This window comes from Onychomys torridus, chromosome 13, assembly GCF_903995425.1.
Source record: "Onychomys torridus chromosome 13, mOncTor1.1, whole genome shotgun sequence".
Lineage (NCBI taxonomy): Eukaryota > Metazoa > Chordata > Mammalia > Rodentia > Cricetidae > Onychomys > Onychomys torridus.
In genome coordinates, this window is record NC_050455.1 from 74,774,280 (window position 1) to 74,791,045 (window position 16,766).

General features: G+C 42.7%; 1 protein-coding gene across 5 annotated transcripts; it reads left to right on the plus strand.

The window, feature by feature from the left end:
• Positions 1 to 6,237: 6,237 nt before the first annotated feature.
• On the plus strand, positions 6,238 to 16,310 carry Cbln2 (cerebellin 2 precursor). Of its 5 annotated transcripts, none has more exons than XM_036204721.1 (4): positions 6,238 to 6,650; positions 8,289 to 8,809; positions 11,568 to 11,687; positions 11,879 to 16,310. In XM_036204721.1, exons 2-4 carry the CDS (start codon positions 8,453 to 8,455, stop codon positions 12,074 to 12,076), a joined length of 675 nt encoding a protein of 224 aa, XP_036060614.1. In that variant the 5' UTR covers positions 6,238 to 6,650; positions 8,289 to 8,452; the 3' UTR covers positions 12,077 to 16,310. The 5 variants fall into 5 exon arrangements, with proteins under 5 accessions (XP_036060614.1, XP_036060618.1, XP_036060616.1 ...); XM_036204725.1 differs by having other exon boundaries at positions 6,238 to 6,623; XM_036204723.1 differs by lacking the exon at positions 6,238 to 6,650 and adding an exon at positions 6,740 to 7,171.
• Positions 16,311 to 16,766: the final 456 nt, after the last annotated feature.

The following is a 16,766-nucleotide window of genomic DNA, read 5'->3' on the forward strand; positions in this document are numbered from 1 at the left end:
TACCAACCACCAATGTCCACATTTATTGGACAAGCACCAGGCCCTTTTCCAATGTGCATTTGTTTTATTTAAGCCCACTCCCCTCACAGATGGCTTAAATAGTAAGCCTTCCAGATATCTTTCAGGTTTTGAGTGACATCCCCATAGAAATAGAAGCCCAGCTCTCTGCAGTAGCCAGACTAGTTTCCATACCCAGTTTTCGGCAAGTCCCAGCCCAGCATTTTTCACAAGAGTCCAGATGATTCACATACTCATTACAGTTTGGGAGCTTAAACAACTTTGAGCATATTCCTCTCTTTGCCTGCCCTCGTTTTCTATCTGGAACTGGTGTCAGTTCCTATGAATAGTCTCTGATAAAGTAGAGATGGGTGTGACAGTGGACATCCATGGAACGCAGATGCTGCAGACATAATAGGCCTAGATGTTTTAAAACCACATACATGTCTTTCTGTCTGACTGATGGACTATTGAAACAATGGAGCCCCAAGAAATGGGGCTTCTCCCCAGGTAATCTCATGTTAGGGGAAGGCAAAGGTGCCAACAACTTGTCAGACCACCTTACCAGATAAGACTTTGATACAGACAATGTCAGGTGGCTGGTTAGATCGACCACACATTGACAGGAACTGCTTAGATGTGCATATCCTTTGCCCTCTAATTTAACGTTGATTTCCCTGCAGGACCCTGACAATGGACTTGAGGCGGAAAGTCCATTAGAGACTTTTTCCTTCTTAACAATATGATGTTGAATAAATTCCCTTTTTCTGCTCCCCACTATTATCCTGGCTCTTCCTGTTGGCTTTTGAGAACAGGTGGCCAGAGCCGCCTGGGGGCACAGGTTGTGAACCCCAACTTGGATAATACTTTCAACTGACCAAGCAGTACAGCTTCACGTTCAGATCCTGAGACAATTTTTTTTTCATTTTTCTTTATTAAGAAATTTTCTACTCATTCCAATGCTATCCACAGACCCCCCCTCCTTCCTCCTCCCACACCCCAGCCCTCTTTCCAAGCCACCCCACATCCCCACACCCCCCAAACCGAGGTCTCCCATAGGAAGTCAGCAGAGCCCAGCACATTGAGCCTAGGCAGATCCAAGCCCCTTCCCACTGCACCAAGGCTGTGCAAGGTGTCATACCATAGGCACCAGATTCCAGAAACCTGCTCATAGAGTAGGGACAGATCCCGATCCCCCTGCCTGGGTGCCCCCCAAACAATTCAAGCCAAACAACCGTCTTCCGTATCCAGAGGGCCTAGTCCAGTCCCATGGGGGCTCCACAGCCACCAGTCCACAGTTCATGGGCCCATCATGATCTTGATGTCCCTTGCCTGCAGTATCTCTCCTCTCTCTCATCAATTGGATTTCCGAAGCTCAGCCTGGTGCCTGGCCATGGATCTCTGTATCTGCCTCCATCTGTCACTGGACAAAGGCTCTATGATGATAGCTAGGTTATTTGCTAGGCTGTCCCTCTGTCCAGGCACCCTCTGGACCACTGTCAGCAGACCAAGGTGGGGTCAACCTTGTGGATTCCTGAGCGCCTCCCCAGCACCCTGCCTCTTCCTATTCCCATGATGTCCTCATCTATCATGGTATCTTCCTCCAAGCCCTCCCACTCTGTCCCTGTTCTAGCTTGACCCTCCCATTTCCCTATGTTCTCATCCCCCATTCCTCCTGGATCAAGAGTATCAGACCAAAAGAGGCTCCTTCAGACACAGACCCTGCTTGCCCGAAGTGGAGAAAGAGATGGGTAAACTCCAGTACAAAAATACAGTCAACAACATAAAAACCAATATGGCTCCATCAGAACCTACATCAGCAAGACCTGAACATCCCAACATAGAAGAAACAAAAGATATCTACCATAAAAAATGCCTTTAAGAAGATATTAGAAATCTTAAAAGAGGAAATGAAAAATTCCCTTAAGGAAATCGAGGAAAAGTCAAACAAAAAAATGGGAAGAAATGAGTAAATCCCTTGAAAGCCAAGAAAAAGCAATTAAACAAGTGAGGGAAATAGTTCATGATTTCAAAACTGAAATGGAGTCAATAAAGAAGACACAACCTGAGACAATGCTTAAGGATATTTGTGCTTAAACTCTGATTTCTGTTCAGAGAAATCCTATTTCTCTTAAAAACCTCATGATCAGTATAAAGCGGCTTTTATAGTGGGTTACATCAAAAGAGTGGCTCCTGAGGGAGCAATACTATTCTTAGCTTGGGTCTTCAGCTCAGAGCATTCCTGCGAATGCTCATTTAATACTTCCTGAGGGTCTCCATGTCTATCGAATACTCTCAAGATCAAGAGTTAATGTCAATCATAAAATAATTCAGTCAAGGTTGCCAAATATCTTCTGAAACAACATCGTCATGGTTATGTTCAGATCCAGGCAATATGTTGTTCCACTTATTTTATACTATACTGGATTAATAAACATCTGTATTGTTGGCTCCTGCTTAGCTAGTTTTCTTATAGAGCATAGGATCACCTGCTCTGGAATGATGCTATTCACAGTTGGCTGGCCCTCCAAGATCCATTAAGACAATGAAAACAATCTCTCATACACGTGCTCATAGTGCAATATTTATTACACATACTCAAAATATTGTGAGTATTGTGAGCCTTGAGAACATACTTGCAGCTTATTCTAAATAAAAATGCACCATTATTTTAGAAGAAATAGCATTTAAGCATAAAATTAGGAAATGTCTTAACTATATATGTTAGTAATTCTCTATATCCTTCTGTAATGATAACATTTGGTTTTTCAGCAAAAATTTGTAGGATACTATTTTATCTAACACCTTTTTCCTATTGACAAAACGAATTGGCAAATGTTTCCTTTGTATATAAACCCATTTATTTTGATCAGATTTAAATGAGTGACATTAGGCATTCAACCTAATTTGGTAAGGTAGATACATTTCTTTTTATGAAATTAAAGAAAAGAAACACTGTGATTATGTAAGACATAAAGACCTAAAAGAATTAAAAGAAAGTGTATATACCATCCACTAACACAGATACATACACATAAACAAAATAAATAATTTTTAAAAAGAATCACATATTATGGGACTTTGAAGTATCAAGCAGATTACTTTGTATTTCCAACACTATTGCATCATAAAGTCCCATAAGTCCTAATATACCCCTCAATGGGAGATAAAATCCTAAAACAATAAAAATGTGTTTTAATTTTTACTTACAATTTAATACCAATGCTCAGGGGGGCAAAGGTAGAGGTAGGTAGATCTTTGTTAGCTCAATGCCAACATGATTTCCATAGTGAGTACCTGGCCAGCCAAGGCTGCATGCACAGTGAGACCCTGTTGAAAACAAACAAGAGAGAGAGAGAGAGAGAGAGAGAGAGAGAGAGAGAGAGAGAAACGAAGAAACAAAGAGAGAAAAAAAAAAGAAAGACAGACAATACAAAACAAAAGAAATTACCATTGAACTCAATTCCATGGTTGTGGTGTGCTGTCTTTTGCTGACTAAAACAGAATAGATATTACATCTCGGAATGTATGCCACAAAGTCTCTGAAACATGATCTGAGGCACCCAGTCAGTCCCTGGACAGTTGCGATAGCTTACTTAGCTCAATGTGACTATAGAATGTAGACAGTCTGAGTTCAGCCAGTCTGAGTTTTAACTTAGTCAACTAATGGTTTATCTAATTTGGCTGAGATAATATGGTTACATCATGATTTCAGTTAATAAATACAACCTAGTACCTCATATAAATAAATTTACTTGGTCTTTCTATTGAGCAGTGGCTGAGTTAGAGTGAATTCCAATTTTTAAAATTCCAATCTACTTATGTTAGAAATTCGTTAAGACAAAAGCATCCCTGGAGCTTGAAGTGTTTTCTTTTTCTTTTCCCCTTTCACTCATTCTTTAGGGCTGTTGCTTCACTGTGAAATATGAAGGAGTGTATGATATTTATACACAGATGCGATATTCCATTCCTTATTAACTTCTAGTATAGTCTTTAGCCCACATTAAATATATTCCAATATTTTTAGAAAGATGCATTTGTATTAATATCTGCGTTCTTTTGTAAAAGATGTTTTTAATTTTTACATCCAAGAATATGGGACTCATGAGAGACCATATTTAAGATACACTTAGAAGAAATCCACAAATATGATGTAGTAGGTTTAAAGACCAATACAAGGTGGAATTACTTTTCAGCAATGGGTTCTCTCCAGTTAAGATCATGTTCAGCTCTCTGAGAGGTAACTATTTTGGACAAATGAAAACTTAACTTCCCCAGGCATTCCTTACATGCAGTTTTTGACACTATAATATTTCTCCATTATCTAAGTATGATGTATGTCACTGACTCAGGGTGCTTCTCATAGGCCTTATGCTCTCTGCTATACGATAGACAAAGGTAGTATCTTTCACAACACAAATGCTCACTATATGTTTGATATTATTATTGCCCATGGGAATGCTGTTTCACCTAAGAGAACAGAATCTATTATCCATATTCTGATGACAGTAGTAACAATTACTAGTAACAAAAATACGGAGCAGGATACATAAACATTGAAGTACACAGACATTTCCCCTTTTAATTCAGTGTCCTGGATGTCTTTCTAAAGATGCTTACAACCTAAAAATCTAGCTCTTGACCAAAGATCTGGCAGGTAAACTACCCACTTTTCTGTCAGTCTGATACTTTCCACAATGTCTAACTTCCTTATTGAACTATGATGCTCAGGTTGGAACTCAAACATGTTTTTCATTCCATTACATACATGTACTTGCCTTCACACCATAACCTAGTTCAGCATGTAACCTTTACCTTAGTGTGTCGTGTGTGTGCTGCCACATCCACATGTAAAAGCGGTTTTGTTCGGTTTGATTGTATTTTGTTGTTTGTTTGGAAGGCCGTGGTGAACTGGTTCGGCTGTTTATATGTTTGTGTCCAAAGAAATGTCTCAAAGTACTTAAGAAAGCTGTTTAGTTAAACAATTATTTAAAGATTTTAAACGTGTGCAAGGCTTCCCGATTCTAAATTAGGGGCTTCACGGTTCTTTCGTGTTTTCTTATTCTCTGCTGACAAGTTTACATCAATTCAATCTTGATGGCATGATACAACTGTTCTTCTATGGCAGAGTCACCCAGATTTGGACAATATTAGAGTGAAATAACTCTGAAGTAAGATTGCACTATTTCTGCCGAGTTAAAATCACAAAACAATAGAAGGCACGGCTGGCTGCGTGCCTTTTACAAGCTTCCCGGAAATGCAGCGCATGGCACCTGCAAGTGACAATTTCCAGGGACAGTCCTGTAGGACTGAAGGAGTTTGGAGTCATTTTATCGTCTGTAGTGTTCTGCTGGTTGGGTTAAGCAGGATGCATTTGTCCCTTGAGGCTCTTTCAGCCACTACCCTGATACCCATGGGGAACCTGTGGTCTCAACTAAACCTATGCTGTGGATTTCATTCGGGTCCTCCTCCTTTTTTATTGTGCTGATTGGACATGCACAGCATCTTCAGTGCATAGGCCTTCCATCCTAGAACAGCCATGAAAGAGCCAATAACACAGGTCTTCAAAACCTATCTGAGAAGACAGGTCTGATAAAGCAGAAACAGAGCGACTGAAATCTTCAAAAGGAAGAGAGAAAGATGTGGCGATGTCTGGAAGAATAACATATGCTCTAATGAACTACATGGCTGATTTGGGACACCCCCCTCCCTCCCTGTCTGCTCATTGGCCTATCAGAAAGGCATAGTATCCAAGACAGAGCAAACATATTTGCTTTTTAAAAATCAGATCATAGAGTCCACATTAAAAAGCCACCTTGCCTTTGTTCAGTGTCGATATGTATTACCCAGCCCAAAGGTTTTTGCAAATACTATGGGGGTTGTAATAGCCCATGATAACCCACTTCCCCATACATCTTCTTGGCAGAGTTAGAGGGGTAAAGAGCTAAAAACAAAAGCATGGCTACTGTAAATTGCGAGGTGAAAGAATATTTAAACACAAGCTTGTTGCATTTGAGCAGCCGCCTCCGGAGCTGTTTTAGGGGCTGGCGTGAAGGAAAACAATCCTCAGCCTCACCTTTGTCCTATGTACTCCTCCACTCTCAGTAGGTTAGTTTGCAGCCCGAGGCCAGGAGCCTTTAGCGCCCATAGGTGGCGCCCCTCGTCCGTGCTTGCGCATCTCAGGCTCTCCATGCGCAGCTCGGAACCCTGCGTGTCTCCCCAGGTCTTTAGAGCCCAGAGACTGCGTTTTAATAAACACGCGCGCGCGTTCGCACTGCGCTCCACAAGCCCCGGGGTTCAGAGAAGCAGACACATAAACTGAGGCGAGGAAGCGCCTGTTTAATCTGCGCCAAAAACTGACGTTTCACAAACGGAGATTCTGGAATTGCAGTTCTAAAACCATTAAATTACCAAGCCTTTTCCTCCCTTAAAAAAAAAAACAAAAAAATACTTTCCTTCCCCCCCCCCCCGCAACGTCCTTCCCCCGCCCTCTTTAATTATGAAAGTGGCCACTCCGTTCGGGATTAAGACTTGGAGGGACTTTGGAAAAGAAAAGGAATCTGGAAGAAGATCCGAGGGCGCCTAGTTTTAAGAAGGCACCTAGGAAGACTGCGCTGGGTGTCTAGGTGAGAGCCGGACCTGGGCTTGGCAAGGTGCGTGGAGGGAGTCCGGGGGAAGGGGCTGGGCTGTGTATTCTAGGACGAAAGAAGCGGGGAGTCTGTAGCAGGCAGCTCCGGGCTGTGCCCTCTGGAGTCTGGAGGAGAGGCAGGGACCCAGGGATCCTGTTAGTGAGGTGCACGGAGGATGAGCGGAGGGCGCACGGGCTGCTGGAGTACATGGGACTCGGAAGAGGCAGGCCGCGCGCAGCGGTGCGGTTCCTGGGCTCGGCGCGGCTCTGCAGAGCGGGAAGCGTGTAGGTTCCAGACACGGCGGTGCGCGGAGCAGCGTGGAGCGCCGCGCAGTGTGGGGCTCCCTGGGCGCGCGGGGCCGGGGCGTGGTGTGCTTGCGGAGCCCGAGCGGACCGGAGGAGAGGAGGCAGGGCGGGGCGGCGCGGTTATTGGCCAAGCTCAGGGAGAAGGGTCGTGCTCCGAGGTGTCCTCCTCCCTCTTGCCTCATTTTCTCTAAGCAAACCAACTTCGCGGACCTCGGTGCTCGCCCATCATGGATGTTCCAGGTAACCCACCCATCCCTGAGCTGTGGGATCTGGTTGCTAGTTGCCTTTTTGTAATGCTTCACCAGAACCTTGAGTAATGTGAGTGCTGGGGGTTCAAGAGAGGAGAGTGGGCAGCGGAGTTGGGGGTGGGAGGTGGTCCGCTATCCTTTGTGAAGGAGCTGCAGACAGGATATTTATTGAAACCCAACTTCTCTTTTCTTAGAAAGAACACTGGAAGAGTTGCTTGGAGAGCGTGGGCGGCGAGGGGAGGGCTCTTTCTGTCTGTGTTCCTGGGCTGGGTATTGGAATGGCTTCTCTGGGTTAGCTGAAGAAGAGGGGACCGGCTAAAAGTGCCAACCCGCGTAAGTTAGCAGAAAGGTACAGAAGAAAAGGAGTGGGGTACAGAGACAAGAGCCTGCAAATGAGTAAAATCCCGGGATTCTGTTGCTAGAATAGGCTCTTGTCTTTGCCGGAGGACGGACTCCACCAGGCTCTCCTAGAGGGCTCGTCAGTGGCTGCAGGGACATTGGAAGTGGGTGTTAGAATTTCGCTCCTCACCCACCCCCATCCCACCTTTCTCGGTGTCTGTGCTTTCCTTTTTCCTTTTAATCTCATCCGCCCAAGCCCAAGGAGCTTTCTGGAGTTTTTTTCTTTGGGAGTGGGGGTAGATTCTTTTTATCCGATAAGGAGTGTTTAAAAATTACTTCCTGGGTAGAAAAATAGAGGGAAAGGGGGGAAGGCTGAGAGAGGAAGGTTTTCTCCTTGTGGCTGTTCAGAAAGCCACTGAAATTAAGCTAAAGAGACGTCATTTTTTTTTTTCTCTGACTGCATTTAATTCCTCTAGTTGTGTTGGAATGAGTAGGCAGGGGACGACGGTGATGACGCGTCTTAGAGGTCCCCAACCCATTTTAAAAGGTCCTACAGAATCTTAGCCCATAACCCCAGGTTCTGCGCACGATTCAGGAATCTGTTTGGACTTGCTGACTGGTGCGACAGAGCTTTCTTGGATCCATTATGCTGCATCTGGAATGGAGATAACTTTGGGGGACCAAAGGGATGGCCATCCCGAAGGGGCTAGAGAGCACCAGGCACTAAGCACACCTTCCTGCCTAAGGATTTGGCTTGTTCGCCCTGACAGGTCTGCTGGTGCCTTCCTTCTGAGAACCATTTGGCCTTGACCATCTCAGCCGAGGATCCAGCCTAGAGAAGGCTACTGCTCCCGTCCTGCGTGTTCCTGTGTGCACCCGGGCATCCCTTCATCTCCGGCCGGCCTTGGCGTCCTCGGGGCGCCCCCCAGCCCAGATGCCTGCGCCTGGCCTGGGCCCCCGAGGGCCACCACTGAACATGCCCGGGCGCCGGGGGGCGCTGCGCGAGCCAGCCGACTTTGGCTCCAGCTTGGGGGCGGCGCTGGCCCTGTTGTTGCTGCTGCTACCCGCCTGCTGCCCTGTGAGGGCTCAGAATGACACGGAGCCCATCGTGCTAGAGGGCAAGTGCCTGGTGGTGTGCGACTCCAGCCCATCGGGGGACGGTGCCGTCACCTCTTCCCTGGGCATATCTGTGCGCTCAGGCAGTGCCAAGGTGGCCTTCTCCGCTACTAGGAGCACCAACCATGAGCCGTCAGAGATGAGCAACCGTACCATGACCATCTACTTCGACCAGGTTAGCGGCTGACCTGCTCACGCACGGATAGGTGGAGAACCGGCCCGTGTACCCAGCTAACTAGGGCTCCTTGCATCTCCAGGCGGAATGTCAGGCTGATTTTCCCACCTCTGTATTGTATACAGAGTATAATATAATAATCTTGCCCTTACATGGCTTCTTTTACTACTATGCTTTCCTGGAGTCCCCTCTTGAACACGTTGTAGAGTTTGTTTTTAAACACCAGTTAGTTCTCTTGGCAAGGATTACTGAGAGCCCTGTAAGGCTCCCCAGGCTTTCCAAGGGTTTGGTATTACTGAGATAAGAAATACATTTTCCCGAAAGAAAACATAGCGCTCTTTCCCTTTTGCTGAGGGCAAGGCAGTGTTTGTGGTGACCAATCTTCAGACACCTGGAGAGAGGGGTTCCTCTTAAAGATGCTGCATGTAAGAGAGTTTCTCATTCAAAGAGGAGTCTGACAGAGGGCTGAACCTATTGCCTATATTTTGGGATCCAGTGACAATGTTAATTTTCAACGAAAGTAAGTGGGAAGGATGGGAAAGACAGCCGAGATTCTACTCTGCTTATCTACCAAAATAAAGTGTCCATGTATCTGCTGTACACAGGAAATAAAACTTTTGCAGGATGTCCGTATAGGATGTTCAAATATAAATGCATAGCATGACTATACATTTAAGAAGACAGAGGCCCATGACTTAAGTGGCTTTAAGCCGCTTAAGCAACCAAGGATTAGGGAGATGGAGATGTAAATGTTTCTCTGGGTGGTGACTTTTCTGTGCACTTACTTCTTGTGATTCCTATCAGTCTTCAGAAATTGAAAAGGTGAGAGTGGTTTTCATACTTTTTCTAATCAGCTAATGCTCTTGCCAAAGGGCTTTGTGTAAAATGGAGTCCGGAAACGTCACTAGACACAGATGAAGTTACTATCTACTGGCTTTCCCTCTGTCCAGGAGCCAGCTTCTAAACCCATTTATAGCCAATGCACACACTTGGTCTCTTTTTAGACTGTTGTATTCATTTTAAAAATCATGCATTTGAAGGTTTAGGGAAGTTGCTTTAATAAGAAAAAATATTTCATTTCATTATTTCCAAATAAGACAGCGTAATAGAAGCATAAATATAACCCATATTCTTTTTTATCCAGTATTATTTTACTTTTATTTTTTCAATTGTGGTGTACTACAGATAATACTCACAGTCTTTTCAGATCCACTGATTTCTGGAGTTGTCAGGGAAATTCCGACACAGGGTCAAATCATAACAGGAATCTTGCTTTTACAGGCAAATTACCTTTGCCTGGTTCCTGACTGTAAATGAGGGAGACTGTAAGGAAGGGAGGCCCTCTGCTCAGGGCCTGGCGGGGTGTCTTTTTGTTCACATAAAGCCTTGAATTTACATGTTTCCAGAATTTAAAACCCACGTGGAGGGGGTGAGATGGAGAGGGGAGTGCAGGCAGCTCAAAGGGCGTGCAAGGGAGTGCTGCTTCTGAAGCACTTTGGGGATCCCCAGCACAGACACCAGAGGTGCTTTGTCCTCAACCATGGAGTGTGTGCCGGTGAGACACCTGCCCGGGAGTGGCCTGAAGTGGTACTCACAGCATGATGAAGATGCAGTGTTCCCCATGGCTTGCTGGCAGTGGTTGCCTGCAGTAATTCACTGGGAGTCTGTGTAGCCTGTATAGTCCTGTAAAAAGTAACAGCCAGAGTAGTGGAGCTTTACTTTCTGATCAGGTAAAAGACAATACAGGGTTCTGGTGCTCCTAGCTGTTTGTTTTGTAAGCATAAAACACCAGCAGGTCACTTCATTATTTTAAGGAACTTGGGGTTTTGCAGGAGAGATGGGAACAGGATGTGGACAAAGTAGCCAGGTTCTATTTTGAACAGAACATGAGTGAGGTGAAGAGCTTGATTCTCTTCGCATTCTGCTATGACCGGCAACTCCCACTCCTCTTTCATTTGAGGAAAACCAGCAGGGCCACATAATCCTCTGCTAAAGGCTAATTGTGTTCTTCATCTCACCTGCTGTGGAATTTCCTTCATTTGGACTAGGAGTGTCCGAGCTAACCCTTCACTTCTCTTTGTTTGTCCAAGCTTTTTTACATGCTCCCAACACTCAGCCAACAGAGCAAGCACTGCTAAGAGAAGAATGAATCTGAACAGGGCAGCCAGTGTTTATTGGCAAACTCATCATCCAACACCATCTATAAAACACCTCCTCTATACTACTAGAGGTTGGGAGATCCTGGGCATAGAAACCTCATAGAAGCCATTTTCTTACTCAAGTGAGCTCATGGAATGGAGTGGTCTGCTACTCCACCACCTTTTCTCTCTCCATTCCATGTGAAGTTTTAAGTATTAAACACAGCCTCAGGTTGAACTCCCAATGACCCTCTCCCTTTAAAAAAAAAAGTAGGCTGAATTTACAGGTTTCTTCTTGGCTTGACTGTCTCCCATCTCTCTCCATTCCCTGTGTATCATCCTACAGAACTTACATAGACTATTTGAAGGTACAATTAAAATATACTTCCAAAGTCTTCATTAATTAGAAACCATGAGAATACCTTTGGAATACATTTCTGCTACTGAATGTTTTGGATTTTGGTACTCACTGCTGCTGGCATTGTTTGAGTAACACTGTGGACTTAGTGGCACCTGTTCTCAATACCAATAAGCCAGCTAACATTGGTGGTTCCCTGAAAGTATGGAGAAAACACAAACAAGCCTATTAAGGCATGCTGTTCCCTCTTCTTCCTCTTCAGGTTTTAGTAAACATCGGCAACCACTTCGACCTTGCCTCCAGTATATTTGTAGCACCACGAAAGGGGATCTACAGCTTCAGCTTTCACGTGGTCAAAGTGTACAACAGACAAACAATCCAGGTGAGTCCCTGTGAAAGATGAGCCCTTGGATGCTTGGTACCTGGGGATTGGGCTGTGATCCATTGGAAAATCCTGTCTTCCAGGTGTGGGCCTCAAAAGTTAGATGGAGGTAGCAATCCTTAGGGGAGGAAGAGATCAGGATGTGGGGTGGGGGTCTCTGATCTGCTTAGCCTTCCTCTCTGCCTTTGTAGGTCAGTTTAATGCAGAATGGCTACCCGGTGATCTCCGCATTCGCAGGAGACCAGGATGTTACCAGGGAAGCAGCCAGCAATGGTGTTCTGTTGCTTATGGAACGAGAAGACAAAGTTCATCTCAAACTGGAGAGAGGGAACCTCATGGGAGGCTGGAAATACTCCACATTCTCGGGCTTCTTGGTGTTTCCTCTATAGACGTGCAGCCACCCTGACAGTGGAAAGGTTTTGATCAGGAACCAGGGATCTGCCCTGTGTAACACCTTGAACTTGTTTGAATAGGATGGCTTGGGCTGACCTCCATCAAATTGTTGCGGTAGAAGAACGATTTTCTTCTAAAGCTCCAGTATTTTCTTTGACTATTGACAATTCCTCGGGAACCTGGCCTCTAATTAGTTTTAGACGACAAGGTCTTAAGGAGAAATGAAATTATCGATTTGAGCAATTTGTACCTGTGATTGTAAAGTCGATATCGGATTTTATTGTTGGAACCACTGACTTACCTTCTATTGTTTGTACGCTGTATCCTTGTCCTGATGACATAGATGCTGCTGACCCTAAGATGGATTGCACGCTGCAGTTAGGGCTCAGTGCAAGAGCCCAGCAAAGAACCACCTACCAGAGAGTCCTTGACTTGTGTTCTGTATGTGTGTATAGCCTTAAGAAAAAGAATGGCTTCATTTTCATTCTGTAGCTTACCCCTGGGGTCTTGGGAGGATGGGGAGGGATCTGGGCATTGGGGACCTGTCAAAAGTGCTTTATCCCCGAGAAGCAAATTTTGCACGACTGAACTGCAACTTTTGTTTTGTATTGTCAGTGATTTTCTGTTTTCCTCTGGAAGCTTCCTTTGCCTTCCTCAGGTTTCGCTCCTCAAACCTACTTAGTTTTCATGCGGGGGTCCTGGAGAGGAAAAAACATACAAAAAAACTTATGTTCAGTACTTGTATGAGATCAAACAAAACAAAACAAAATCTGCATACTTCCTTTTGAGTGAGAGGAAGCCAGGGGGTGGGAGAAGAAGAAGTCCTTCTTTCAAAGTAAGGACAGCAAATAGACCATTCTGCATATTCTTCCCTGGAGTCTCTCTCAAATGCATCTTCAAACTTGCAACCAGGATTTTATTTATTTATTTATTTATTTATTTATTTTAATTTATACTCTGGGATCCTTTAAGACCTGGCCTTCCTCATTGGTCAGGAATCCCTTAAAAGTGGAGCTGAGGTGACCCAATCCCCCCATTGCTTTTCCTGTTGATGTGTCTCAGTGGTGACTTAGATCTGCTTCTGAGTGACCACACAATGACCAGATGCTTCAAAGAAACAGGACCAGCGCTGCTTCCTGGAGACCTTCCTTTGATCTGTCAAGGAGAGGGATGTGTTGACTCTCTGTGGATGAACACCTGGCCAGAAGCCACCTGGACGGGAAGTCACAGCCATTGAAGGTACTGGCTGCTGTACCCCATCAGTGGTTTTGCAAACCCTGCTTGCTTGGCATCTCATGCAACAACACTGTTCAGTTGCAGCTGAGAGAGCTGGTGTAGTATGTGTGCGCCAAGTGAATGTCACTAATCCCAAAGCAATCAAAGATGAGACCTCGAACTGGATGTCCATGTGTCCTTTGTGTAACAATGTAACCAAAATATTGACTATAAAACTCATAATTTAAGATTCAGAATAAACGGGTTTGATGTCTGTCTTGCTCTAATCCCTCCTCATCGTCTCTCTCAAAATGATGGGGAGGTATAGGATAAATACCAAGGGACTGAGGATGTTAAATTTATGTTGTGATTCTTTATAGAGGACACACACACACACACACACACACACACACACACACACACACAAATACTGATGCAGCTATAGGTCTCTGGGGGTGTATTGCTCATTTAGATATATTTAGTTTATACTCACATATTTTTTCAACGAGTAAGATTTTGGAGGAGAGAGCTAAAAGACAAAATTAAAGCTTAAGAGGTAACTAATAATATCAAAGATTCGAACATTTGAGAAGGCTCAGTTGTTTTCAACTTGTATGTGAGGATGAATTTCATGGTCAAAGGTCAAGTGCAGGAGACACTGTATAATTATAATTGAATTAAAGTCCTCAGCTTTTCTGTCCTAATGTGAACACGGAATTAGGATAAGAAGCTTATTCTATTAAAATGATGTTGTCTGGTGAGGAGGGAAAATCGACCACAAAGCATTCGGGGTACTCTGACTCTGGCTTGAAGATGTATTTCTAAGTGTGAGCTGTGTTTATGGATGCTGGGAACATAAACAGAAGGCAGATGGAGTACGTGTCCCTTGTGTTTTGTTATTCTTAGATATTTTAATTCTTTCCCTCATCTCCTTAACTTCATGCTCAATTTAAAACAAGAAAGAAAGCCTCATCTGAAGACAGTATTACACTGCAGAGATTGGAAGATGTAGGAGCCTTTGCTATTAATATTTACATCCGTTAATAATACATAATGCACATATTTCATTGTATTTATATCTTTATTGTGTACAGATTGCCACTGGGTAGTACCGTCTCATAAATAAGTTATTAAATTAGCCAATATAAATGTATTGCGGGAGTTCGTTTTCTATTAGAAAATCAACTCCTCCTGATGGTTGTATTCTTAGCCTTCTTTCTTTCCCTGCAATGCAAAGCCAGAAAGCACGTTAGTGCGTAGCCCTCCTGGTAATGTTCTGGGGTAGCTTGCTGTCTACTGCAGCATCTGCCTGTGCCATACACATAGAGATTATGTAGATCTATTACTTGCTTGAGAAATAAAACTTAGCTAAATCAAGCTATATTGAATATCAGAAGAGTTATAAAATACATCAATCAAAACAATAACTGCTGAAAATTCAGATTGCTTGTGATATCCTTGAGAGATGTGACATTCGCAGACTTGTCCCAGAAGAAACATAAACATCAGATCAAAAGTTAAGATGTGTTTTTTTTTTATTTGTTTGGATTAAGAAGAATGGTCTAACATTTTCTAGAAAGAGCTCAACACTCCTGGCTCTTACCCTCAGTGTTCTGCAGAGTCAATACTCAGACTCCATATAGTCAGTCCACCCCACAAGGCTGTTGAGATAACATCTCAGAAGTTCTTGAGAATGAAGGGAAAGTATGGGGGCAATAGGTGGGAGTTTACAGCTGGGAGAGTGTTTTCATAAAAATATTTTTTCAGTGTGCTGTCGATCACTTAAATATTTGACAGGAAGATGATTGTGCTTGGAATTGCATTTCCAAAATTCTTAAAAGACTGCTAAAGTGGTAGTGTTATGTTGAAGTTTCCCTCAATTTAATTTTTTAGAGATAAGATAATATCAAAGTCCACACATCTGAATCTATTTGCATTCTCAGTTATGTTGTTTGGCTGTCCCTTGTGGTTCGTGCTGACCCTCATTTTCTAGTATATAGTGCCAAATTTTATAAAACATATATTGATAATATTCTTACAAAGGCAGCATAGATAACATCAGCATAGCCAACACACCTTTTTAATGTTAGCTTCCTTTCACTGGTAAATGTTAGCTTTCTTAAGCTGTAAATGCTTTTCAGGAAATGCTCCTTTCTTAAAATATATTCTCAGTTGACTTACAACCCTTGTGACTGAACTCTAGATCCTGAAAGATTGTATTTACCATCTGTGATTCCAGAGACATTTTTGTACCCTAGTATTTTTGTTAAACTTTAATGTACGACATAGATCATCTACATTTTTATAGTATGTACTTTCTATACCTCCTCATATCAAAGCTGATGAAGGAAACAGCTACTGAATACTAGAATAAAAACTCATCCATGTATAGAAGTTTTGTAGATTTATTTACTTCCTTGAAAAAAAAAAGACTTAACTAACTCAACTTATATTGAACTTCAGAAGAATTTTACAATATGTAAAACAAAACAAGACCTTTGCTGAAATTTGAGTTGCCTGTCACGTTTTCTTAATATCCTAGAAACCACCGTGGTCACATACTCAGTGACTGTCATGTAGCATAGATACCTTTGCCTTTGAACACAGTAACATATACTTTATTTTAGTGATGATATAATAAAAATATATGGATTATCTGTATTTTCCTGGGATGTAGGAATATATAAGAGAAATATCTGAGAAATTATCTTCTACAAGCAAAACAAAGCAGGGTTGCTGCATCATGTTTCAACTGTAGCAAAAGGAGCAAATAATATTCTGTCAGTTATGTGACTGTATTTTCCACTCTATTATTATTTTTCATAATATTTTATTGATTATAAAGAAACAAATACTGTAATAAGATGATGTTGCTGTTAATAAAATAGTTAATGTGTGTTTAAATTCCTACAGCATAAGAATAATATAGCAATTAGTCCAAATATGCAAATGAATGAAAAACTTCTGCTATTTTTTAAGATGGTGTAAATATAGAAACAGATTGCACTGAGTTATTCTAAAGGGTGATCTTTTTAATCTCGTGGAAGTACTTGTAAAAATGTAGCAGCATATTAAGTACAGATTGCAATGAGTTTTTGCCTTGTCTATGCGAAAATTTCTTTATCATGATATTACTACTAAAATAGAATATAAATATTTCTTTTTAATTTAAGGATAAACTCTTTAAATTCTCTGGAGAATTTTAATGTTACTTTTCTTAGCATTTAATGAGGAATTACATGAAACACCCTAAAGTAAGTTAACATCCAAGTGTTATATTGGTTTGAAACTTCTATTTTCCTGTGTTCCATAACTCTTCTCTGACATACTGTAAGCTGATGAACCACAAACATTAATTAAGACTGTTTATCAGCCTTTCATTTTAAACATTTTTTGTAGACAAAAAGTATTTTTACTGCTTTCTTGATAGAGACCAACAATTAAAAAACAAAACATAGCACACACACACAC